The sequence below is a fragment of the Condylura cristata genome, unplaced genomic scaffold (assembly GCF_000260355.1).
Source record: "Condylura cristata isolate star-nosed mole 26May11 unplaced genomic scaffold, ConCri1.0 scaffold00030, whole genome shotgun sequence".
In the NCBI taxonomy this organism is placed as follows: domain Eukaryota; kingdom Metazoa; phylum Chordata; class Mammalia; order Eulipotyphla; family Talpidae; genus Condylura; species Condylura cristata.
The window spans coordinates 2,546,740-2,573,666 of NW_004567131.1; the positions used below are offsets into that span (position 1 = coordinate 2,546,740).

General features: G+C 43.0%; 1 protein-coding gene across 1 annotated transcript in view; it reads right to left on the reverse strand.

The window, feature by feature from the left end:
* Positions 1-10,684: 10,684 nt before the first annotated feature.
* The window catches only part of DISC1 (disrupted in schizophrenia 1), a 304,163-nt gene continuing 287,920 nt past the window's right edge, over positions 10,685-26,927 (reverse strand). Inside the window, exon 11 of the mRNA XM_012731422.1 lies at positions 10,685-10,789. Coding sequence (XP_012586876.1) covers positions 10,741-10,789 — 49 coding nt within the window. The 3' untranslated portion in view covers positions 10,685-10,740. The remainder of the gene's footprint in view (positions 10,790-26,927) is intronic.

Here is a 26,927-nt window from a genome sequence, read left to right on the forward strand (position 1 = left end):
TTCTGGAAATGACAGCGCGACTTCAGGAAATGACAAAATTTGTTGCAGGCCTGTGGATCCCAATGTAGGCAAGACGATCACTATTCCTAGAAGAATAAATGAAAACAGAAGCACCAGAAGAACAATCAATCAATTCAACTTATCAAAATGTGGCAGATAAGCTATTACTCCATTGATATGAGTCTGGTCTCTAACACACATACACGATGTAAATCGGTTATTTGGACCAGGACCTCCTCACAGAGTGAACTACTACACAATATGACAGTGTTGGGGATGTCCTAAGATTCAAGTGGCAAGAATCTATGATGCATTCAACTTGGAAATATTGGGCATAGACAAAATCCAGTGGGTTTCATTGCTATTAGCTTTCTCACAGTCTAATATGCTGATGCACACTGAGACGTTCCCAGTGGAAATGATGACATGGCCTGTTTCTGCCAATTTCTTGACTAAAGGGGCACTGATTCATTATGCAGCATCTGCAGAGGCGGCTCCTCTGCTGGACTTGGGGACGTGCACGCTGGGAAGAGGAGCCTAGGTGAGCTCACGCTGATAGATGCAGCTGCCTCAACAGGGAGGAGCCTGCAGTGCTCCGGATTACTGAGCACTACGCTGCCTTACGGAACACTGTACTGCCTCCTGAATACTGTTCTACCCTGAAGGTCTTCCACGTACACCACTGCCTGGCACATAATAGAACAGGCTCGGGAGAAAAACAGCAAAGGCTCACAAGTCCATACATGTCACCTGATCCATTCGTGTCCCTACTCCCCTCCCACATTTATGTAGGTTAATTTCAAGATTATCCTGATGAAACCCCAGGGACCCTGTCTGCAGAGATGGGCATTGCCATGATCCATAGCATGCTACTTAAAAAAAAAAAAAAAATTTGGAATTTTTCTCTGAGGTGATAGTGAATCATAGGAGAAGTAAGGGGGGAAGCTGTTAATTCTAGATTCTGGGGTTAATTAGGTCCCTTATAACATGTGCCTATAAGAACGTGTCATGGGTGTTGGTGAGAGAGACTTGTTCTACTTTTCCTATTACATGTTCATCAATCAGGAGATATTTTAATTGTTCCAGAAAGCAGGATGGAGCCAGAAAAGAGGCATTTTTCTAGCAGAGTTCACCCCAACTTCCATCTAAGGGAAGCTGAGATGAAAAGATTTCTAAGTCCTGTGTAGGAAATTTCAATTAATGACACAGAAAAGGTGCCTCTGACTGACAGGGAAATTTAGCAAATCATTCCCCTCCGCTATTCCAGTGGGCCCACTTTCTCAGCCTCAGGAGAGGGGACGCAGAGCCTTTCTGTGGGGAGCCCTCCAGGCTCTCTGACTCCATAATTGATTCAGGCACATTGGTTATGCAGGGTGGTGCGAGCAGCCGCTGAGCCTCCCTTGATGACTTGGTCTTCACCCTCCTTCCCCCATCCTGTCACGCCTCAGGCCTGTGCTTCCCGGACACCAGCTGTCACACAGGAAGCTGCAGACTCTTTCTCTCCCACCTCCTTTGCCGGCTGGAGCTGCAGGATCATGATCTGCAGCGTTTCCTTCACCATCTGGAGCTCCCTCTTGAGAGATTGTGCACACGTTGTCAAGGAACACACGCAAAGGTGAGGGGCAGCCCTCCGCAGCCTCCGAGGGAGCTAATAAGCGCCTACAGGAAGCAGATGGGCACTGCCATCTAATTGCAGTCTCAAGTTCTTCCAACTTGTAGGAATTAAATATTAATAAAAATGTTACACTTCCTTTAAGAACAATTGCAATTTCTACCAGACCTGGAGGTTATTAAACAATCTCCAGCAAGCTTTCAAAAAAGAAAAGGAAGCTTCAGCTCTTTGACAGAGACAGATGGCCGGCTGCAAGGCTTCACCATACAGGGTCAGTGTACCCAGAATTCCTGCTAACCCCCCAGTGGGGCAGGGCAACTGTCACTTCCAAACACTTGATAGCAGAAAGGGCAAAGGCTGGACATCAGAGCCGCCTCAAGAAATCCAGGATTTCAAGCAACGACAGGCAAGACTCAGAGTCATAAGTATGGTTTCCACACACCTTCTGCCAGCCTGTCATCCTGAGTCACACGTTGAGCTCAGTTTTCTCATGAAATAGTAACTTTTAACCCCTATAGGCTCTAATCTGTTGTTGCATTTTGCTGTATTCCCCAATACTTGTCAACTAGCCTTCCAGTATACTCAAGAATTGGTAGAAAGCAGGGAGTATGGTTTTCTGGTTGATTGGTTGGCTGGTTGTTTTGCCATATATTGTTGGATTCTTAGTTTCCTAACCTAAATGTTCCTCTCCTGAGAAGCTAATCAAAGACAACTTAGCAAATAATTAAATAGAATAAATAAGGTTGTCATTCTCTTAAGAAACAGCTCTCTTCTGGGTGTTTAAGCTGGGAAATGTCAGACCAATAGAGGTTTTCCTGTCTATCCATCATCAGCCTCTCTGTTCTTTCCTTCGCGCCTGGAGACTCTAAAATAAATATAAGATGAGAGATGGATTGAATTTTTTCAACTTAACAAGCAACCTTGTCCAACAGGAACAAAGGGAAGCATAGAAATATGTTGACACCCCTTAAATACCGTTAAATCATCACATGAGGTTAAACCACTTAAATATCACGAGATCCGACATGGAGGAAACAAAGCAAGGGGAACAGTAGCTTGCGAGTTCATAGCACTCATAGACCATCATGCTATGGTGTTATTTTATTTAAGTATGATGTCAATGCAATGTCTAGTGATAAAGATCCCTTTATGACTTTTTTTCTCTTTTGTTTCAATAAGGAACTCTGGAGAATCCTAGGAGTTCTGCAAATGAACCTCTCCTAGGCAAAAACTTGAACCCATTCTGGCAGCTTTTCATCTTCTTAAAGCTTCCCGAAACTTCCTCATATGTGTAATTTACATACATTCATGCTGATGGTTCACTTCTTGCACTTGAATTTGAGGGAAGTGAGGGTTGAAGAGGTACAAGGAAAGGGAAAAAGAAAAAATATCTGTCTTTTTTCTCTTTGTTTAAGAGACTTCATTTTTCTCCATTTCTCTGGGCAGCTCTGTTAATCTTTAGTGAAAACACATATGACTTTACACAAGCAAAAACATAAGTGGTCCCAGACGGAATACCAAGCTGCAATTTAATCACAAAGTTGTGCTACATTCATAAGGCATAAGCATGGAGCTTAAGCAGTTTATGAATCCTGACAAACTCCAGAGATTTAATTACCTTTGATAGGCATCCTGGGACTACACACCCCTATAGGTGATACGCTAAGTGACGAGAAAATTTTGAAGAAAAGATACTGAACCAAAATGACATGTTTCTTGAAGAACTAGAAAATGGTCCAGCACTGTCAGAATACACTGAAAAGGTGTTAAAAGAGAGGAAAGAGAAACCATGAAAAAAAAAGGGCTAAGTTACAAAACTAACACAACAATCTCCCCTAGACAAGGAGGAGGCAGACAGGTGCTTGTGGAGAGGATCACCAGCTATAGGAAGTTGGAAAATCATTTTAGGCTTTAATTTGTCTCACTTAAGAAATGCAGAATCTCATTAAGGAGGGTTAAGGTTTAAAGTTTTTTTTCTTTGTTTGTTTTTTTAAACTCGTGAGAGTAGAGTACCTTTTCTTGAGGCACTCTGATACTTGAGCCTACTTACTAAGGTAGTAGGTGTAGCAAACACCTAAGGTTCTGTTTAAATAGGCCCAGACATCAGAAGTTCCAGAATCCTCCCTGGGTACAGCTATGGAAAATACTCATCAACAGGATTAAAACATGTTTCTATTTACAAAATCTCTCTCTAACCAACCTGTATATACGTTTCCTTATTAAAAGAGAGTTTTAAAGTATCTTGAATATACTGAAAAGGAAGAGAGTTCAGGATTAAATGTGGAGTGAGAAAGAAAATTACCAAGTTTAAGAACAATTTGTACAGAATGAACCTAATTTTGCAGAAATGACTGAGAAATAAATCATTTCTAGTCAGAAAAGCTCCTTAACAGATAGAGGGCTAGAGTTTTAGTTATTGTTATAGGACAGGAGCTGGAGCCGTCTGCCCCTCTGTCTGTGATATTCACAGCATACCTTCCTATTTAAAAGAGAAAGCACTTAAAACATTTCTCTTTAATACACCTGGAGAAATGAAGAGCAGATAATGATTCTCATTCTTTCTTTCACTCTACCAAATATTCAAACATTTCTTGAGCTCCTACTTGCACCAACAAGTATCTGAAGCACATTTGTTAAACCAAACAAGGTCATTGTCATCGCAGAGCTCTAGTGCCAGTAAGCGGAGCAGAAAACTAGCACACAGGGATCTGGAAAATGACCTGGGAGCTCGGGGAGGGTTTCGGACAGGGAATGACATGGACACTCTATTTACTCATTAATAGATTAAAGGGAGTGAGAGCAGAAACATGGAGATGAAGGAGACTACTGCAGTAATCTAGGCAAGCAAAGTGATCTGGCCCAGGCGATGGCAACAGAGGTGGTGAGACATAGTCAGATTCTGGAGATGTTTAAAGACTGAGCCAGCAGCACCTGGTGATGGACTGGAAGAGAATGGCAGGAATGACTCCCAGGATTTCTGTCTAAGTAATGAGCTGGAAAAACAGACTTGCCATCTACTGAGAAGGAAAAGATTGGGAATGTTTTCCGAGGGTGGAAGGAATTTGATTTGGGGCACAGGGGACTGAAATAGTCCATGTGTCAGCCAAGCGGAGATGTCGGGTCGGAGGCAGGCGTGTCCGAGGCCCAGAGCTACCTAAGCACTGGCAAGTTATGCTGAAAAGTAAACTTTAAAAATATGTTTACGGCCCTCCCTGGTGGCGCAGCGGGTTAAAGCACAGCACTGAGAATCTAAAGCCACTTCCGCATGAGTTCGATTCCCGCCTGCCCCGGAGGTGACCACATGGTGTGGCAGACCTCTCCTGACCCACCCGCTGCTCCCCTCAGCAGTGTACTTCCTTGATCTGCCTGTTCTGCTCCCCACTCTGTCTCTGGTGAAGCCTCTCGCCGCCCCTGAGCCTCTGGCCTGTACCCCAGTTCTGTATGCACAAATACATCTAAAAAAAAAAGTTTACAACAATTTTTCATGGATTTGCTGAAAATTAAACTACCCCACTTGATGCATCATATGACTATTCAATAGTAGAATCAGATTTTTTGATGCTACTTCAATAAATTCAGAGTTGAAGCCCATTGACATAATTTTCATTGATTTGTGTCAAGGCCAAAGCAAATAAAACTCCAGTAATGGAACTTCAGGTCTAAATGATAGAGGTGTTCACCACTGTAAGTGCAAAAATAGGTCTCCAGTGGGCTCAATGATTCTTATAAACCAGTGCCATAGAAATCTGTGGGTATGAATGTAAAGTTCCTCTGTCATAGACACACCATCAGATACAGGTGCCATCTAAGAAAATCAACACATTAATTACAATAATGGAACAAGGGCTGACATGCCAAGATGTTTAAAACCCTTTGGAGTCCAAGACCATGCTTTACCACCTTGGGATAGACTGCACACATATTAAGCTAATGCATAATTTCTTGATATAAAATTGTGCAAATCGTGTATACAATTAGTAAAAGCATAACACAACAGACCACATGTCACAGATGAGGTCCAGGAATACAGTTGCAAGGCAGCATTGCTATTTAAGGCAGCCACTGGCAAAATGCTCAGATTCTTTCAAAGGGATGTGTGTGTGTGTGTGTGTGAAATAAACAACTGAGTGCTTTGCTGTCAAGTGGGTGACAAAGTGATCCTTTTAGTAACTTTCTCAAAAGTAAGTCTTCAGTTCATCTGATCTAGTTCAAAAAGAAACAAAGCAAAACAAAAACAATTATAAACCAGAGATATCCTACAGGGAAGGGCAAAAGAGAGGGCTCAAAAGGAGGGAAGGAGGAAAGTGGGGGACTGTGATGATGACACACCAGGGTGAATTGGGGTAGGGAGGAAGCAAATATTGTTTTAAAATGAAAGATAATATAGATACATAAATTATTTTTTTAAATGAATAGAAATTAAAAAAAAAGAAACAAAGCACATCCTTCAAAGTTGCTTCTCATCTGCTAAATTACTCTTTCACTAAATCTGCAGTCACTACAGTCTGCAATACCAGGAAATTCACCTTTGTGAGGAAGGTGATGAACACAGCTGTTTAAGACCAAAGAGGAAAGCCTCAGTCCTACACCCCACCCCCTGCTCCACTGGATTTCACACCCTCCCGGGGCCCTCTTTAGGGTGCCGGCCCAGTGTCAAGACCATGGTACTAGGGCTGCAGCAGGACACCCCCACACTTTCTCAAGGTTTCTTCTCTTTTCCCACTGTGGTTCATCTCCCTTTTCCTGCCCCAAAGTGTGGGTGAAAGTCACAAGGCAGAGCCCTCATCACTGCCTGCATTATCCCCGGCATGAATGAGGCCTAGAATGACAACTTCTTAGTGCCTCTACTTGCTAATCTACAGGACACATGTATTGAATGTGATGAGGCTCATGGTCCCTCTTCCAGTGCTTAAGCTCCGGAGGGGGAAAACATTTCCCAGGGCACAATACTAACTCCACAAATTCCTGTTCCTTTGTCTGAAAGTTGAAGCAAACAAAGGTTCTTTAGGAAATGTGATGTTTGTGCATGTGCCTGGATGTACTTAGAGTATTTGCATGCCATCAAGCGCCACCAAAACTAATCGATTGGGCACCATGCATTCCAAATCAGCAGAGAGAATTGAATTCCACAAGGGTTTCCTGGACATGGATGCAAATAGAACCACAAATAGAATCAGTCTGTCCCCATCTCATCTATGTCTCCGAGGTAAGCAGAACTGCCCTGCGGGCTTTGAAATATGCCAAATGTGTCCAAGTCAGGTGTACTTCTTTTCCTTAAAGTAAATGGTAGAAAATGAAGGAGAAAAAAGGTTTGGAAAACCCTGCTTAAATAGCCACCTAACCTCACAAATTTTTAAAGGAGGATTCATTACATACACTCCACATGTTTTTCAAAATGTAACTGCTAATTAGGACCCAAGACGACTGTGATATTGTACTAGACACTCTGACTAATGCTCCTGGAAATCCCAGCATGACTGGCAGTGAAGTCACACCTCCTGTCCTCTCCTCAGACACCAGGCCTGAGTCACCTCTGTGATGCCGGCTTTTCCAATTAATGATGTGGGCTCCTTCCAGGCACTCACCACTGCAGTAGCTGATGGCTTTGGGTTGTTATTGGTCACGTCACATGTAATTTAGTGAGCCTGTCAGGATGATGTGGAGACATGGCCTGTCTCTTTCCCACCTCCTCAATCTGTCAGTCCAATGTCTTCTTCCTCAGAACAGAAAGCTCGCAGCAGCTGCCCACATCCCCAATATTAAGTCAGAATGCCTACAGGACCTGTATGGAAACTCAGCCCCACTGCCTATCCTTCTATTAGGGCCACACTAACTGCGTTTTTTCACATGTGTGGCTTACGAGGAAGCTCAGTGCCTCCCCCACAAAGAATGGGCATCCATCGTGCCCAAGATTGGCATAGCCTGGACATAGACTCACATTAATCACGGTCACTCCACATTATAAGCCCAGTCAGCTCTGGCAGAGTGCTTAATGGAATCAAACAAAAATATTACACTCACTGTGCAATGCCTTCGTGGTGTTGACAGCAAGCTGTTCCTTTCAGCCACACTCAGCATTGTATCTTTGATCAAGATTGGAAACACCAACCAGTCAGAGTTTGACTGTAGGATTCTGTCAGCCTCTTTGAATCTCTGGAGAAATTCTGATTTGAAACAAAGACTTTAGTTTGTGTCAGGAGCCTCCACAGAGCCTTGTAAATATTTCTTTCTGTCTTAGGCTTCCACACTCCCTTCAGATTGCACTCTATGAGTTCAAAGCGATCTCCTGTGGATTTACACTCAATCAGTGACACAAAACAAAGTCTGGGTTTCAGAGAAAAGTCTGGAGGAAGTCCATACTGACTTTTGTTTGCGAGGGAGAGGTTGACTTTAGCACCTACCTCAGCGCTTCCCAGCTCTGATTAAACATGGTACCTCTACCTAGCTCAGCAAGGGTCAGCAAAATTTTCCAAAAGTATGACCTTAATAAAATACTTTTATTATGGCTTGAAATTTTTACAGCAGCTGTATGCTCCCTAAAACAGGCCTGCCCACCTACTTATATGCACAGCTGCCTCCTGATGAGCCACAGAGGGCACAAGGCTTGGGGTTGGAAGGTTCTGTGACTTGTTAGAAATAACCTTAGACCAGCCACATAATTTCTAAGTCTAAGATTTCTAAGATTAGGAATAATAATCTCTACCTCTAGCAGTCTTATTAAAATTGAATGACTTTTAATAGAAGTCATTGTGTAGTTGTTCATTGATTCCTTCAAGTATTTATTACAAAATAATTGAATCAAGCTCCATTGAGACCTCTTATGTACAAATGAGATGTGGTTTGAACTTCGGCCATAGACACTATGGAGTGTAATGAACTTGGAGGCAAATGAACTTGGAGAATATAGTTTTTTGCTTAACATCAAGCACAAAGTACAAATAAAAATGACTTTAAACATATCTTTGAACAGGTCCTCTTTAGAGGGACACACTCTAGCAAGTGTTACACATGAGGAAGCTGCTATTTAAAGAGACTTCATCTATTGTCTATGATCTGGCTGCTGCTGCTTGGACTAGTAGGAAAACTGAAAGGGCCTTGTTGAATACAGACATGTCCCCTCTTAGCCTCTTCCTCGGCTACCATCCCTATCACGAAGGAAAGCAATGACCTAAAATCAAAGTAACCATCTAGAGAGTTTTTAAACAAGAGACCAACACAAAGCCTCATTGCTCGGCAGGAGCTACCTGACCCCACCACAAGCCTGAGGTACACCCCATGAGGAACAACTTCGCCTGCTGGGCAAGAGGCCAGGAACCCTCCTCACGTATTGGCTCTGCTCATGGCATTGTTCCCAGGCTCCCAGATACAGATTGTAACTTGCCCGTTTGCTGAAGGTCATGCTTCCTGATAAGAGCTCAAATCTCTGTGCTCCAAGAACATGGAATAAAAGAAAATCAAAACAAAATTTCTCTACTGTTTCTTGGGTCACGTTTCTAACAATAGCTTAAATGCTAGTTCTGTAAGAAACAGGAAACTATGAATAGAATGTCTGGTTGAAAAAGTCTACCTTAAGCAACCTGAAGATAATCATTGATTAAGTTGAAGAAATTTCCTGCTAAGTTTAATAAGCAAGGTCAAAGATTTAAGGTCATAACAAGAAAGAAAAATACAGTGTTAAATATATCATTGAACTGTGGTTCTGAATATTTGCAATTAAGATTAATCCTGGGCCTTTTAAAACTACTTAAACACACAAGACTTACATACTATATACTTACACTTACCTGCTATATATATATATATATATATATACACACATATATATACTATATATATACATGCATATACATACACACATATATTGTGTGTATGTATATGTTTATGTATGTATATGTATGTATGTCAACACACTCACATCCTTGAGAAACAAACACACTATACACACCACTTCACAGACACATTCTCACACACACTCACAAAAAAATAGGGTAAAAACTGGAATTCTGAAAAGGTAGCAGTAAGAACCAAAGATGAAAATAGTGACACTTCCCACAAATTCATCTGATAAAAGTCTAAAAAGAATGAATGAACAGGGAAGTGTTTTTACCTAGAGAAGTATCAGCCTGTGATTCAATAACTTAAAAAATGCATGATGGGGCTGAACATCCTTTCACCCTTGTGCACCAACCATTAGCCGGCAGAACTCCCGAGTGACATAATGACTGTGTCACCGATTAGCATATGCTACAGGTGTGGAAGACACTGAGCTAGTGTCCTCATGCTGTTTTGTTCACTTCTAGTGCGTTCGAATGAAGACATGTACAAAAGTGACGCTAACAGTATTAAGTTTTAAAGAACTCAAAAAGGAATGGTTCTAAAGTCCAGTTTGCTGTGTTACTCTTCAGTCCACACATCGCAGCATTGTATGGGAAAGAAAGCCCCTAAAAGTCCCTTAACTGGGCTCTCCCTGGTGGCGCAGCGGGTTAAAGCACAGCACTGAGAATCTAAAGCCACTTCTGCATGAGTTTGATTCCCGCCTGCCCCAGAGGTGACCACATGGTGTGGCAGACCTTTCCTGACCCACCCGCTGCTCCCCTCAGCAGTGTACTTTGTCGATCTGCCTGTTCTGTTCCCCACTCTGTCTCTGGTGAAGACTCTCACCACCCCTGAGCCTCTGGCCTGTACCCCAGTTCTGTCTGCACAAATAAATAAATCTTTAAAAAAAAAAAAAAGTCCCTAAGCTAGTTAGACCCACAACCATCTGAACCCCACAAACCCAGTTCACATCCCTAATACTGCATTTTCTTAAACCTGAACGCTGTAGCTAATTTTAGTGGTCAGGTTTAATAAACAAAAATGTTGAATTATCAAAAACCAGAAAGAAAACATTACTCTTTTTTAGATTACGGATAATCTGATGCATGCTGTATTATAAATACTGGCAGTAGCAGTGCCTATGTGTTTTCCTATGCAAAGACATGAAAAAGTTTTGTGCATTTTTCAGACTTCCTTCTACAAAATATCCTGGTAGGTGCCTAACTCGCAAGATAAAAGGATATGAATGAGTTCCTCGTCGTGACTATGGATTGCAATGTGAAGTTGATCTTCTAAGTACAGTAATTTCTTGCCTATGGCTTCACATTTTTCTCCAAGATCTGCAGAAAAGATGTAAGATTCCTGGCAAGAGAAAAAAGAAAAATATTATTTGTAAAGGATGGGCTTTTTTAGGGCCAGAAACACATCAGCACTTTACCCAGTAGTCCACAAAGGGAAGATGTCCCAGCGAAGCTCATCCAGCTTCCATATCCTGGAACAACTATGCTAGAATGTTCGCCTCTCTTAGAGTCTGTTCTTGAGAAAACATGACCTGATTTCAAGTTATTACCAATGGCTAAATGGTGTCTATGTGGCTCCACAGATTACCTCCCTTATCTGGTCATTTCAAAGTGCTGGTTCCAGTATGGCAACCCCTAAAGTACATTTATCAAGGGAGGAGTCTGAGTCTTCCAGCTGCTTCCACAGGCAGATTCTCCATGCCCCAGGAATGCTAACCAGAGAGCGGCTGGGCAAGTCACAGGAGAAACTCCATTAAGGGTACAGGAATCTAAGTGGACACTGAACACTTGTTTACATATTGGTCAAACCTCCCAAAGCTAGAAAGCTAGAAAGCTAGATATGAATGAGATTTTAAGCTCCACGTAGTGTTACCTTTCCAGTCCCTGCCACCACCATTACAGGCGTGCCTGCCCCCTCCCTCATCAGGACATAAGCTCCCTGAGTGCAGGGATGAGGGCGTGATGCTCACTGCTGGCACAGAGCTCTTGGTGCAATGTCAGACACAGTGCGAGCGCATGCAGTCAAGGTGCCATGAATGAATGGTTGTGTCTTGGAGCCTCGTCCTTCCCTCACCTTCTCCAAACTGGTGTCCTAGCTAAGCCAGGAGAATGTCCTCTCTTTTTCACTTTCCTGCACAAAACCACTGTAGAGCTGAGACAAGGTGCTAGCCTTCCACAACCTGGCACAAGACCCACAAGCAAGTTGATGGAGAGTGTCCTCGCCACTCTCCCACATACAGCATAATTTCACAGCCAGAAGCACCCCATTGCACCCCTATTCCTCTGGCCTGTTCCTCTATTCTTCTCGAAATCTAACCTTTCCTTCTATGCCCCCAAAATGCTTCCACCTTGTCGAACAGCAATTCTGACAGGTGATAGGTTCTCATGTGTGGCAAAGGCCATGGGCTGTGCATCCATCCTTGGGCCACAAGTTACATTGGAATATAGAAGGCACAGATTTTCTTACAGAAAAAGAATAAGCAAGGAAAAGAGGAAAGAAAAGAACATAGGGAAGTCTTCTGATAAAAGAAAAGGAGAAAAACAAAAAAAAAATGAGCTTAGAATTAAAACTTAACTAAATGTTAAGGGAAGTAATGTTTTTCCAACTAATTATGAAATTTTTTGAAGATATATGAAAATAATTGTGCTTAAGGGATGGCATTAAAAAAGTATTAGTATTGAACTGTGGAGTTACTGAAAAAGCTGTAATTAATACCCCAAAATAACCGAATGCCCATATTTAATGTTAAAATATCCTTAGAGTCGTGGTTATATAATTTCATAATTTTAGGCCATTAATATCTATTAAATCTTTAAATCATTAATAACCATAAAACATGCAATTTAATATCCCCTGTAAAGTCCAGAATGCTTTCACATTTATACGCCCCCTAAAGGGCCATATTAGAAAAAGAAAATGCTAATGCAAACTATGATGGCTATTATAAATATTAGAAAAGTCTAATATAAGCCTAGTAATAGCATATATAAAAAAAAGAGAAATCAAGTGACAACAACACATAGCTTCGAGGACAATGCACACAAGTAAACAAGAGGGCATCTGAGGCACTATGAAGACTTCCTCATACTTGGCTGTAGTCACGGGGAGAAGACAGCAAGCACATAAAAATCACTATACATATACATTTTACTGATGTTACAAGTAATAACATTATCATTCAAAGAGGCAGAATCACAAAATAGACAAGTTACACAGAAGTTGAGAAATGAACAATGAGGAACACCATAATTATGCATAAAGTAAAAGAGACACTGAGAAACAGAACATCTGGAGGAAAATGATTGACAGTTGTGAAATCACAAGTCTCTTTGGTATCAAAGAGAAAAAATACAGCATTAGTGGAGGAACTTACACAGGGAGGAATATACTTAGAGAGAAGAAGAACTTAGAACATGGAGCCAAGGAATTTAAAATACTCTTAGGTAGAATCCAATGACTCAATTATCTTATGTCTAAAACAAATAAAAATCAGAGCTGAAATAAATCAAGTTAAAATATGGCTTTAGATTTCCCGCTCAACACATAATCCTAGCTGGCTTTCCTTTTTAAATTATGTACAGATTGACAGTGATTGTGTGAATTTGGGAAGGCAATTTCAGACCAAATAGCAAGAACTTCAAATTGCTCATATCTTCAGATTCAATAATTCTACAGAATGTATCAAAAAGAACAATTTAATATTTAAATTTAAATAACGTGTATTAAGCCTTATTAATAAGTATAGAAAATGTATAAGTTAAATAAGATATATTTTAGTAATTCTAAAGTCATTGCATTAAAAGAGGAAATAACTTAAATATCTGACAATAAAGAGGGCAGTTAAAATTCTGGTACATTCAATTTGCATTTAGCCATTAAAGTCATTTTAATACAAGAATATTTAATAATGAGGAAATTCTCAAATAGGCAAAGCACTGAAATATTCATGGTTATTATTCCAAGGGGCAGTATTACAGCAAATTTTATTTTTTTCTCTCTGTATTGTTGTATTTTCTGCAGCTCTACATTATAATTTTAAGAGTTACCAAGAACGCTAATTCAAACCACAGTGGAAAAGTATGGAAGAAATAGTTTTCAAGACAATTTTAAAGAATAAGAGAACACAGAGCTGTAACAGAGAAGACAGCTCTAGTCTCGGTGGCCAGCAACAGAAGCTCTGATTGCTAGTCTCTCGGGGGCTGAGTCCGAACTACAGAATCTCTACCAGGCCCCTGTACTGTGGGCCTCACAGATTCTGTTCCTGAATTGTAAGGACATGAAAAGTGGTTGTGTGGGTGTTATTTCAGGAGTTGGTGTTTGATTCCAATGCTCTCAGCCGGACTCTTGGGAACAGAAAGAGTAAGACCTCAGCCAAGAAGTGGCAGCTCCTGAACATGCCAATTTGCACATTTCTATCAATCTGACAAGAAATTCTGTTCTTTCTAAAGGAAAACTTATCTGCCCAGAGCCATGGGTATCACTGTATAAAGCTGCGGGTCCTGCCTGTCAACCCTACACTTAGGGGCCAGATGGAACTTCCATGCAATTTCCATGCTGTGTCCAGAGTATGTGTGGCCATAGCAAATGGCTTTCCAAACTCTGGACTCTCTGCCAGCAAGAGACTCTTTATACTTGCCCCTGGATGGGGGAGGGCCTCTGAGGACCCTCAGTGAACAAAAACAGAGAGGTAACATGCCTGGTTTCCAAAGCCAAATGCTGATAATAGGTGGAACTCAGTTTCATGTTGCAAGGAAGTCTGAGGCACATGACGAACTGAGCATGTGTAGGTGAATGGCTGAGAGTCCCATCTGAGGACCCAGCCATTAGACTTGCGTGGGACTGAACCTTCCAGTGATTCCAGACTCCACCTTCAAGTCATTCAGTTAACATCTTGACATGTGCAGCATAGACATCCCTGTCCATAGTGCCACCACTGCATTCATGGATTGTAAGCCACACATCCAAGCAAAATGCACATGGTTGATTGAAATCACCAAGTTGGGGGAGACTTGTTATGCAGCCATAGTGGCTAGAACAATGGGCTATAGGGGTGCACCCAACCCAGGATCCTGTTTTGATGGACAACTGAAAAATGTCAGCATGCTCACAGGTCCCTAGGTAGAGTGATTCAAGACTGACTGGTTCTTGAAACTCACTAGAGTGAATGATCAGCCTGGTCTCAGGGCAGGAAGTATCTAGCCACCCATGCAGGGAGCTGCGGCTTTGAGGCTGACAAGAGCAAGAAAAATTTTCATGAGCAGCCCTGACCACTGATCACTGGTTTCCAGGCACCTGGTGTGGGTTTTTAAATAGTGTAGGTTCATATTCTGAGCAGCCTACTTGCTTGCTATAAGCTCACTAAATCCTTGCTTCCCTCCAATTTGAGAGAAAGTCTCTTTCTTTAGAGGACACAGAGCACAGCAAAGAGCTTCCATCATGAGAGGCAGAAGGAATTCACATTCGCATTCAGACACAGTCACCCCAAGAAGGAAGGTCGAAACCACCATGCTACTTAAATGGCCCTGTCCTCAGCCTCTCCTAGAAGCATCCAGAGTTCTGTGATCCTGACTCTGAGATCTCTTCTCAAATCTGGGTATTAGGCTTTAATTGGTGGCAAGCACCTTGCAGGAGAATTACTGTCAACTCTACACCCATTTCTGATTCCATCTGCTTAATTTGTCTATGATTTGGTAGGAAGTTAAAAATCAGTAAAGGAAATGGTGTCAAGCTTTGCTTGCTGGTTTGTCTTAAAAGAAAGGTAGCTTTCTTTTCAAAGCAACCATCGTCCCTACAGCTTTGGCATTTCTGTTTAAGATAAAATAATGAGCTTAAGTTCAGGGGGATCATCAGGAGACTCAGCTTGGGACAATGAGGTGGGAAGTGACACCCCTCATCCTACACTCACCATCTTCCCTAGGTATCAAAGCAGACAACCTCATAAGAATGTCACATCCTTCACATCCCTCCTCTTAGATACAGGGAAAGCATCTCAAGCAATGAGAAACCCCCGAGTCTCAGAGGCCTCGAAGCTCAGTCAAGGGGCCAGGCCCTCCAGGACACAGACACTGAGGGTGGAGATGACCACAACTAGGTCAACTTAGGGTGCGACAGTGAGCTGGGGACCATTAGTCTGGGGTCTGTAAACCTGGAAGCAGAGGCAACAGGTAAGTCACCAGGGAAGGACAGTGAGGGTTTCTTGCTTCTGGTAATAATATGAAAGCCTGGGTCTCTCATCCTTCCTCCCACCTCAGCAGAGATCAAATGAGCATTTTCTGAACCATGTCCATTAGTTCTTCATACACTGGCTCTGCTCAGTATGAAATGCGTAAGGCTCGCTTCCAATTTTATTATTAAATGAAATGCAGAGAAAACCGCTCCCCCCACAAACGACTGCACAACTGGTGCTTGATAATTAAGGTATCACCCACTAGAAAGTGGCAGTATTCCTCCCCGAAATGGAATTTTGCAGGATTTGCAATTCTGAATGGATAAAGTACAGGTTGGTTGGCATTTCAAAGTGTCTCTGAAAACTCGCCAGTAATTTGCCCCCATCAGGCAGCCTTTTCGGCAATTCAAATTATGATTTTTTTCCTTCCATACATCCATCTCATCTTCTAGCCCAAAGAGTAACACTTTCCTCAGGGGGCAAAATGAGGCTGCACCAGGAAGGGCGTCTCACTACTGGCCCTTTCTCCCCCGCCCTTGCCTAGCTCACCCTCTCCTCGGAATCCTGCACATCCACTCTCCAGACACGTTCCAAGAACCCTGAATCTCTCCCCTGCCTCCACTCTGGGTTCGGGGTGTCCCTGCCCCACCGTGCAGCTCTCGCAAGCCCATCACCTCTCAGTGCCCCTCCACCTGCCCGACACACAGGCAACAGTAGCAGAGTGGCGCTGCCGCTCCCGTTGCCCGTCACTAGCGCCACCCTGCTACTGTTGCGTGCGTCACGCGCCTCCTCTAAACAGGTGCTCCGGGAAAGCTGTTGAGGAAAATAAGGCAGCCTTCTTTCTCACCGTGTCTTGAGGAAGATACGCGCTGCACCAGGGTGATACCCACAGAAAGGGAAGCTTCCAGGCACTCTGTGCCGCCCAAAGGGTGGTGCGGGGCAGAAAGGAGCAGCGAGGAAAAGACTGGCGGAGAAAGGAGGAAGAGGTGGAGAGACGTGGACAGCCAAGAGACCTACAGAGAAGCTGTGCTTGCTTTGTGGCCTTGACCAGGGACTCGGAGGTCGTGGAAGGAGGCACTTGAGAGACATGGCTGAGAGACATGGCTGAGAGAGCTGTGGGAGGCGATAAATGCAGCCTTAACCTTGATTTGTATTTTGATTTTGTTCCTTTCCTTCCAGACTCGCCTGGTCCCTCTGCCCCTTTCCTGTGGGCCCCACCAGAAGGTGCTTGAGACTTATGATGAGCTTTGGGGCCTCTGTGGCCCTCTCTGGGCTAACCCTGTCTGGCTGGGCATTTACCCACGTGGCGATGGGAAACGGGTGTTTCATGGGGAGACTAGTTTAACTCTTTTTCTTCACTTCTCTCTACTAACTTTATTAAAGTTCTTTTTTATTGAAGGTCTTATGCACTAAGAGTATGTGTTGTCTTGATGCAGCAGAAGGTAGGACCCATTTAGAGCAGGTAAGTTTGGGGGTACTGGGGTGCCCCTCTCTTTGCCCACTAACACTCTTACCAGAGTGTAAAGAGTAACCCCATGAGAAGACTTCTCTGAACACAGTCCCCACCCCTGGGAGCTGCCAGGCACAGCCTTGCCTGGGAAATTCCCTCACCGCCGATGCAAGCAGTGGGCACCCCGTGCCTGCCAGGGTACTTCCGTACTGAAGTGTCTTATATCAGCCTCATAAAAGCCCTCAATCTCCTGGACTATCCCTCCATGCAGGTATGATTCAGTAGCAACCACTCAGCCCAGCAATATTTCAAACATAATTTGCTTAACTCACCTCATGATCAAAATCTGTAGAATTGTGACTATTTGGGCAGAAATTTTCAGCTGTGTTGAATTAAACCGGATGTCAAATTTCTGTCCCACTCACCAAACTCGGGCAGCGTGATTTAAAACAGAAAATAGGATTTCCTTGGTTGAGCAGGATTTTCCCATTAAAATGACTTTATAAAATCATGTATCTATAAAAGTTAATACTCAGACCCCAAAATACATCCAGTAGTTAGTCTGAGTGGATGTCTAAACCTCACACACGGGAGAAAAACACAGTGGCAAATCTATGGCCTGGGCCCTAAGGGACCTTTTTTTTAAGGAGTACTCAGCTAAGTTAAGTCCCTGCACATGAAGTCTGGAAAAATATCAACATTTAAAGTTTAAAGCTAGAGTTCATATTCAAAGGGCAAGGGAAATACACACACACAATAGAAATATAATTATTTATATATATATATATATAAATAACTGTTTTGATAAGAAAAATGTCTTAACATCTTATCAGGCTATATGTAGAGAAAGGAGGAAATCACATTCCTTATATTTGTTCTAAATAGAAAATGCATTTGAAATATTTGATAAAACTGCAGTCACTAGGTCACGGTTATTTAAGTAGCTAACTTTTTGGAGTGCTGTTAAAAGTAGAGAATAGAGGCCCCTCCTAGTGTTGCAACGGGTTAAAGCACCACATTATGAAGCTCTCCAAAGCCACTGCGATGATAGTTTGATCCCCTGCCAGGGAGCTGACCCACATGGCATGGCAGACCTCTCCTAACTCGCCCGCTGCTCCCCTCAGCAGTGTATTTCAGTAAATCTGCCTGTTCTGCTCCCCACTCTGCCTCTGGTGAATCCTCTCACCTATCATATCTCTGACCCATACCCCAGTTCTGTAAGCATAATTAAATAAATCTTTAAATTTTTTTTTTTTAAAGTAGGGAGTAGGTAGTTGATGTTTGCTTAGGAACAAAAACAAACCTCTGGCTAAAGAAGCATTGCCATGACTTAATACTTACATTGTGAGAAAAAAATCAGCAAATACTTTCAGGTTTGTCCTTCCTGCATGAAATGCATTGTGCTGGGTACCACACTTAAAAGTCATCAAAACTAGAAATCAGAAACATTCTGCAAGGGAGGGGGAAGAACAGAGGGATCAAAACAGGAGGGACGAGCACAGGAACTGTGGTGATGGTGTATGGATGAACTGGTGGTGGGAATTTTATGGGGGACTACACCTGAGATGAGGAAGTATACATTGTACATACATGTATCTACATACATAAAGTCATCAACTGCTTTCCCTGTTGCTAGGCCTCAGGGGTGCCATCTTGGCTAGCCTACTCTTTAGTTTACTCAGATCCTGTTTTTTTTTTTTTTTAGCCAGGTAATACAGCATCAACAATAGATGCTTATCCAGAAAAACATTTAATTCTTCAGTGACAACCCATAACAGCATCCAGAACACAAAACAGACTGTCAATTAAATCTTCCCTTATGGTCACCAAGCCATAAGGATTGTGACCCACAATAGTATTTGAGTTTAAAACTAAAATGGCAAAACCAGGCACTGCACACACAACTTCCAAACCAAAAATACAATCTGAGCCTCACCATGTTTGTTCCATTGTTAAGTTTCATTCCCTCCCCTATACCTTGAGGTGAACCAGATGTGAACACCACTGTTCACAAACCTAGCTCATGCTTTAGCATTTCCTTCGTTCAGTATTAAAGTCACAGCCTTACATATGTTCCTTTGGGCTGTTTTCCAAAATATTTGCTTGGCAAATATATTCCAGGAATGCTCTATGGTTTTCTTTCTCTTTTTTTACTGCCCACATGAAGAGTATTTACCTTAAACTCTTGTACATACCACAAGGACGATCTCTCACATCTATTTGAAATGAATTTTAGAAGTATTCATCTTTCCACAAAAATTCAGAGTTCTGTAGTCACTGTATACATGGCAGCAAGAGGCACAAATGAAGACACTAAAAGCACATCATTATTACTCCATATAAATACAAATATTCATTCAAATATCCAAATGACATGGTTATGCCCTGAGTAAATGCATAGTTCTTTTAAAAGCATCCAGATGTTATAAGTGGTAAGGAAAGCATCTGAAATATTTAGACATCCTTAGGTCAAAGCAAGCAATGAATAGTGCTCAAGTATCTGGAGAAGAAGCTGAGAAAAGGGGTCTAAATAGGACCAATTTACAAAATCAAAAGAAGAGATAAAAATAATTAACTGGTTTGGTAATTCATGTATGTTACTTGGGCTATGGTTTCTAATTTATATGACGGAAATACTTGAAAAGCTGTATCTTATAGTCCCATGATCATTCAAGAGAATTTGTATTGTATTCTTTTTAGCACAGTTGTGTTGAACATCAAAGGCGAATAACACCAAATATTACTAGAAGCTTCTGGGGGAAAATCTATTCGTAAAGGAGACCATAGCATCAGAAAGAAACTACCCTATCTCTAAGTAACACTAGGTAAACATTCTGGGGATAGTGACATCAAACCATAAGACTATTTTGTATATATTTTTTTAAAAATGAAAATAGGACACCACTGGGGGATTCCACTGAAGAGAAAACCACTCAGCCAGGTGCATGCTGCGAGAAGTACTGAAGGCCACGAGTTAAAGGGGATCCTGAGAGCAGAATCAATCTGAGAATTAAATGGCAACTTTCATGTGTGTTCATTTGAGATTTAAAATAAAAACAATTCTAGCTATTTCTTGTAAGCTGTGCCATTAAGAGACAGCTAAAATCGGCCCTCCATGGTGGGTTAGCGGGTTGGAGCTGCACTGCGAAGCTGGCCATGGCCGCTTCACTGCAAGTTCAATCCCCTGCTTGGAGGTGACCCACATGGCGAAGCAGACCTCTCCTGTCCTGCCCGCTGCTCCCCTTAGCAGTGTATTTCAGTCAAGCTGCCTGTTCTGCTCCCCACTCTGTCTGTGGTGAATCCTCTCACCACCTCTGCACCTCTGGCCTGTACCCCAGTTCTGTATGGATAAAAAAATAAAGATCTAGCCAAAAAAAAAAAAAAAAAAAGGAGTCAACTAGAAACACTTTCTACTACTGAGACTCCCCCCTGGTTCTGGATGTTACCCTTCACAAGTGGAGCGTTCTTCACACCCAGGTGGGAGTTCCGGAACCCCAACCCAGGCCTACTGCCTGTTCAGAGAGAGCAACAAAGACAGGCAGGAGGTTCTGACGGCTAGTAGAGGAGAGGAAGCTGTTGACTAACTGCCTGCCCCCGGCCCCTACCTCACCATGACAAAGAGGTGCACTGTTAGTTCATTTTCCAGAAAGGTGAACACCCAGATTAAAAAAAAATCTCTCAGCTGTGCAAAGGAAGCCACTGCCTGCTGGGCTGATAATTTCCTATGTCACTAGTGTTGCAAATGAGTCCTCACCCTCCTGGTAGCCACCGTCCCTACTAATCCCTCCACTGCTCATCCATGAGTGACAAGGAATTTCCAAGGTGTTTGAGGCTCCAAAGGCCCCCAAGGGTTTTTCCTCAGAAGCAGTGAACTATTTTTAATTAGTGGAAGAAGTGCCACAATTAGACCCTGCAGCACAGAAAATGGTCCCATCCCTTTCCAACTGTAGGGAAGCAGTCCTCAAAAGAGTTCACTTCCTTTCCTTGGGCAGGTGAGGGAGGCTGACAGGCTGAGAACATTAATTAATGGAAAGAACCAGCAGGAGCCAGCTAACTGGCTATCGGAGAAGCCCCTCCCTCCCCCATCAGCCAGGTGCCAGGTGGTGCTGAGACCACACTCCCTCTGGCTCTCAGTGGCCAAGGATGCATGTGAGCCGACCCTTCCTTGCCTATGGAAGCGTGCCTGCTCCCAAACCTCCTGTGCCTTTGCTTTCATGACGGTAATAACATGTCAATAACTACAATGCAAATCAAAGTGTGGAAAGTTTAAAATCAAGTTTAAAAACCATAGAAAAACTCAAAAATATTACAGAGAAGCAAGGAGGAGACTGAGGGTTGTCCTGCAAATGCTTTTTAAATTTCCACTTTTAAAAGCAGGCAAGCTGGAATCATCCATGGTGCAATGTGGTGAGGTAGTTGCAGAACCATGTGGGAAGCCTGGGACCTAGCAGGCAGCCCATACAAATGCAAAGTCTTGGCCCCACCCATATGAACTGTTTGCCAAATTAAATAAAAAGCATGGTTTGGTTGTACAAAAAAAAGTTAAAAACTCACATGTGTCATTTTTATGATTCTCTGTTTTTCTGATCAATCTCCCAATTTCTACTCCTGGTTGCTTCTGCCGCCCTATTTTTTGGGTTAGATAACTGGACTTGAGATACACTAAACTGTAGGCAAGGTAGAACCTTCCTTCACCCATCTCCCTGTTTGCTTTCTCCTCAAGGTATTAAAAAAAAAAAGGAATAAAGCCACTTGGTAGGTAAAAGTGGATGGACATTTGCCCTGGAAATTGTCTCACAAACTCAGAGGTGGACGAGTTCTTAATCTCTTCCTAAATCCACTTCCTAAATCAAGTATTTCAGAGCCTGTGCTTTTTACCCCATTTCAATGGTGGGACCAGTGATGCTTTTGAGAGCTCAAGTGAGCCTTGGGATGTTCTAGCGCCAGGACATAACAGAGAAGAGAAAGAATCAGCTCAGTATCCACTAGGACAGGAAGAAAACCCTTTTGCCCACTGCAGATGTTTCCCAAATTAGAAATAAGTTTAAGATGGCAGAAGGTATATGTCTTCACCACCAATCCCTTTTTCCAGTTTTCTTCTCACAGGGAAGAATGGAAAATAACAACAATTTTTGAAGGCCTGAGATAACATAGTCCACGAAGTCACACAGTCTCTTGTGTCTTATTGCTAACTGCTTTCATCACAGACATCTGAACGTACTGACTGTTCAAATACTGCATGAAATGGCTCAAAGTTGCCAGATCATTCGACCTCAGTTAGCTTTGTGGGTGGCAGCTATCTACTGGCGAGGAACAGAAGAGCAGGGGTGAGAAGGCAGGAGAGAGGGAATCTGTCCAGGAAACTTCATGGGAGTGGACCCCACTTTGGAGTAGAAATAGAAAGCACCCCAGCAGGACAGGCTGCAGACAGGAAAGAATTACGCAGGTATTATGGTTAGAACAGGGAGTACAAAGGAGCGACTTCAGAGCAGAGGAAGCTAGCTCCCTGGTTTCCCCAGCTCCTGTCTGGCCCCCATGCAATTTCTGGAACGTCTAAAAAGCCAGGGCCAACAGCAGCTGATTGTTTCCAGAGTTCGAGGAAAGGCTTGAGGAGAACTGTAATGAAAATGAAAAAGAAGCGAGCTCTCACAATTTAAGGAAGCTCATGCTAAAATTGGCCCTCAGCCCTGTCTGCTGGTTTCCTCTGTAACAAAGCCCCAAGCAAATTACTTGGCCTTCATGGGCCCAGCTGTAAAATGGGGGAAACAGTGCTGAGCAGCCTTGCAGGGACCATAAACACAGTGGAAGCTTTAATTAATGACAAAGCTCTTGTGACAACAAAGTACAGCTAAAATGCACGTAACCACATTGGCCAGATAAGCACAGTAAAGGCTTTGAAAATCCTCTCCCAGTGGACCTCTGTAAGAAGTCAGCAATTTTTCATGGAAGATTTGGGTTAGAAAGAAATTGACTGCCTTCAGGGCATCGTGCTTAGATAGCAAAAGCCAAGTGGGATGGCCAGACCCAGCAGGGAGTTGCAGTGCAAAACCAACTCAGCACTGCAGAGCAAATAGACACTCTAGCCATAGGATAAACACACAAGTACCCAAGCTTCAATGACTCCCTGGAAAACCAAACACCTTCCCAAGAAGACCCTTGTTTTATTATCTCTCTGCACCTGCAGGAGACTCAAAATCATCCATCCAAACACAAACATGACTTCCTTTTCTCAACCTTTCTTCTCTTGGCTATCTGCCACTAATTCATTGTTCACTTCTTGATAAATGAAGACAGGTATATTGTTTTCAAAAGTCTTGGAGAAACTTGTGACTCCAGAAGGAGAGCTAAAACACCATACACAATTCAAACCTCTGCTGGGTAGGCATCACACCGTTTTAAATGCATTATTTTATTTATAGCTTCACAGCCCATAGTTTTCATTTTCTTAGTTGGGGAGAGGGGTGTTGTGTTGTTACTGTTTTTGTTTTACCTGGTGAGGAATTGCAGCCTGTGAATAGCCTAGCTAGGATCCCCAAACTGCTTTCTTATCATGGTCCCCGTAAGAATTTTAACTTTAAATTCTTCTTACTTAAGATTTAAATTTAAAAAGTTGTGTTTTAAATAGGTAGATGTTTTGAAAACTTCCGTAAAGGTTCATTCACCTTTCTGGAGTATCAAGTTATAGACTGAAGCCTATCTAGATGCTTATTTTAGCTCTGAATGTTATGCAACTATCAGCAACACAATCAAGATACAGAACAAGACTCACCCCCTTCACCCCCAACCCAGATTCCTTCATGTTACTCTTTGGGATCAACCCCATCCTTCAATTCCTGGCAATAACATTTCTGCTTTCTGTTCCCAAAATTTTGTTCTTTCCACAAGCATCTATCATCTTAACATTCCTGGCATGAATGTGAAGGATACCTGGCCCAGAAATGTAAGCCCAGAAAAGCAAAGTAGGCAGAGCACATGGGATGGGCAGGTGGTGTGCAGCCTTCCCAGACCAGGTGCACAGTTGATTCTGGCCAGTAGAAAGAATGTTGAAGCCTCTGGGATCTCTAACCTGCCTTTAATGCTGGACCAGGGACCCGACATACAAGCAGGCCAGTAGGCAGAGACTGAGCCCCGCCCCCCTAAGCCTCCTCTTTACTCCCCACCAGGTGTCTGCATTCACATACACACATGCATGAGGCGCTAGCTTCTTGGCCCAGGTGCCCCGGGTTGGCGCTCCACTACTTTTCGAGGTAACACATTTTCACGCATGGGTAATGCAGCCTGAGTGGAAAGCAGAGCCGCAGGTGATGGCTGTAGAGGCTGATGCAGGGAGGCAAAAAAGAGCCTGAGTTCCCCATGTTCTCTACAGAAGATGACCATGAAAACTAGGAAGAGCTTTTAGGTCTCCCTGCTCTCCCCCACTCCCAAGAAGGAACAAGGAATATTAGAGTATATACCCAATATTTATTTCAGTTACTGGAGAGGAGTTGGGTGGGGGAGGGGAGTGGAAGAGGGCTTCTGGAAAGTCCTGGAGCTCAGAGAAGCAGTCACTATAGTACTTCCTTAGTCGGAGCTCTCCATTTTGCAACAGAATATACCGGTACACTATACATTAGGAATAAGTAGAATTAAACTCTAACCACCCTTTTGCATTTCTTCCTAAGAACTATTAAATCAGGGCCCTCCCTGGTGGCGCAGCAGGTTAAAGCACAGCACTAAGAAGCTAAAGCCACTTGCGCATAAGTTCGACCTGTTCCAGAGGCGATCCACCTGGCTGGCAGACCTTTCCTGACCCACCCGCTGCTCCCCTCAGCAGTGTACTTCTTTGATCTGCCTGTTCTGCTCCCCACTCCCTCTGGTGAATGCTCTCACCGCCCCGGCATCTCTGGCCTGTATTCCAGTTCTGTATGCACAAATCTTTAAAAAAAAAAAAAACTATTAAATCACTAAATTTTATGCATCCTCTAGGATAGCTGTTAATTCACTGAATTGCACCCCTTATTCCCTTCTCAAAGTTAACTTTTTTTTTTTTAAGATTTATTGATTTATGCCTAGAGAACTGGGGTATAGGCCAGAGAACAGGGGCGGTGAGAGGATTCACTAGAGACAGAGTGGGGAGCAGAACAAGCAAATCAAGAAGTACACTGCTGAGGGGAGCAACGAGCAGATCTGGAGAGGACTGCTGCGCCATGTGGGTCACCTCCCGGGCGGGGGTCAAACTTATGCTGAAATGGCTTTAGCTTCTTAGTGCTGTGCTTTAACCCACTGCACCACCAGGGAGGGCCCCCAAAGTAACTTTTAACTGGCTTCCAGTTTTCTTAGAAACTTGGAAAACTGATTGTGTTACATCCCTAACAAGATTCTGTGTCCCTCTGAGTTAGTGGCATCAGAAACAGACACCTGCAGACTGCTGAGAAAACACCCTGCTGGGAAAGTCAAGCATCTTAACTCCTGTCACTCTAACTGCTCAGCACTTCCTTGGGCCAAAATGTGAAGCCCTGAATCTAGCTCAGATTCCTTCACCCTTTATATAACCCCAGCACACCCTCCACTGAGGAGCCAGTTTTGGGGTGCCTATCCTGCTGTTCCCTTGATAGTCATCTCAGATAAACCCTTCATGTAATGACAATTCTCATGACCCATTTTGGTTTTCTGGGTGTTGCAAAAAAAAAAAAAAAACAGCTTGGTCATTTCTGTTCTCATGGTCACCACCTGGCCTCCCTCCTCACTGGCAACTCCAATACTCATTCTATAAGGTTCTACTCTATTCATCGTTGACTTTGAAGGCCTTTCTTTTAAGCAAACCTAACTCCGTTTTCCTATAGCCAAATGGCCAGTACTTCTGATCTTATAAAGGAAGAATACCCTTCTGTATCTGGGAAAGTCATCCTCCAGAAAGCCTGGAGGGATGCATGGACACAGTGAAGAAGGAAAGGTGGGGAGGGCAAGGGAGGGGACGAGAGGAAGGGAGGAAGGGAAAACTTGGAAACCCTCATTGAAGAGCCAGTCCAGCCATCGAAGCTTCAGTCAGGGCACTTCCCTTCATACCAGAATATTCTTTCAAGTCATCCATGAAAGCCTTTCATGGCATGGGTTCAACACCTCTATTGAGACCTGCAGCAGCAGATTTGGGGGGAGAATTCAACCTACAGCACTTCCGCTAACTCACAAAGAAGGTGAAATCATCTATATTTTAATTTAGTGCCTAATTTTATGAGGTCAACAGGACTCCAGAGAGTGACAACAGTCTGCTTTCTCATAAGGTCATTCAAGTCAAATACAGGTGCAAGGAGGTATTTTCCAGGCTGAGCACAAAGCAATGACTATAAGCATATGTTATCAGCTCATGTTGGCTCTGTAAAACCAATGCCCCTCAGTCAGTACAGGGTAGGGGGTTGCTTTTCTGGGGGGTGTCATGACCCAGACCTAGGGAAGGGGTACATCTAGCACCAATGGTGAGCAATAACAAGAAGTGACACATCACTCCAACCTCACATGTTTTAATTTCCTCTCAATAATCAGAACCTGGGAACCTGGTCAGAAAAAAGCTCCAAAGGCTCCTGTCATGGAGCTGAAGTTGGTACAAAAAAACTCCCCAGCCATTTTGTTAAGAGAATATTGTTGGAGGGAAAGTGAGTGAGAGGGGAGGACAAGGCAGGAAGGGGAGATCACCTCTGTTACTCTGGTTAGCCTTAGGGTAAAGTGCTAAGTGAGCCCTCATTTTAATTTGTAATGTACATATCATAGGCCAAGTATTAGGGTTATTATTATTATTATTTTTTTAAAGATTTATTATTTATTTGTACATACAGAACTGGGGTACAGGCCAGAGGCTCAGGGGCGGTGAGAGGCTTCACCAGAGACAG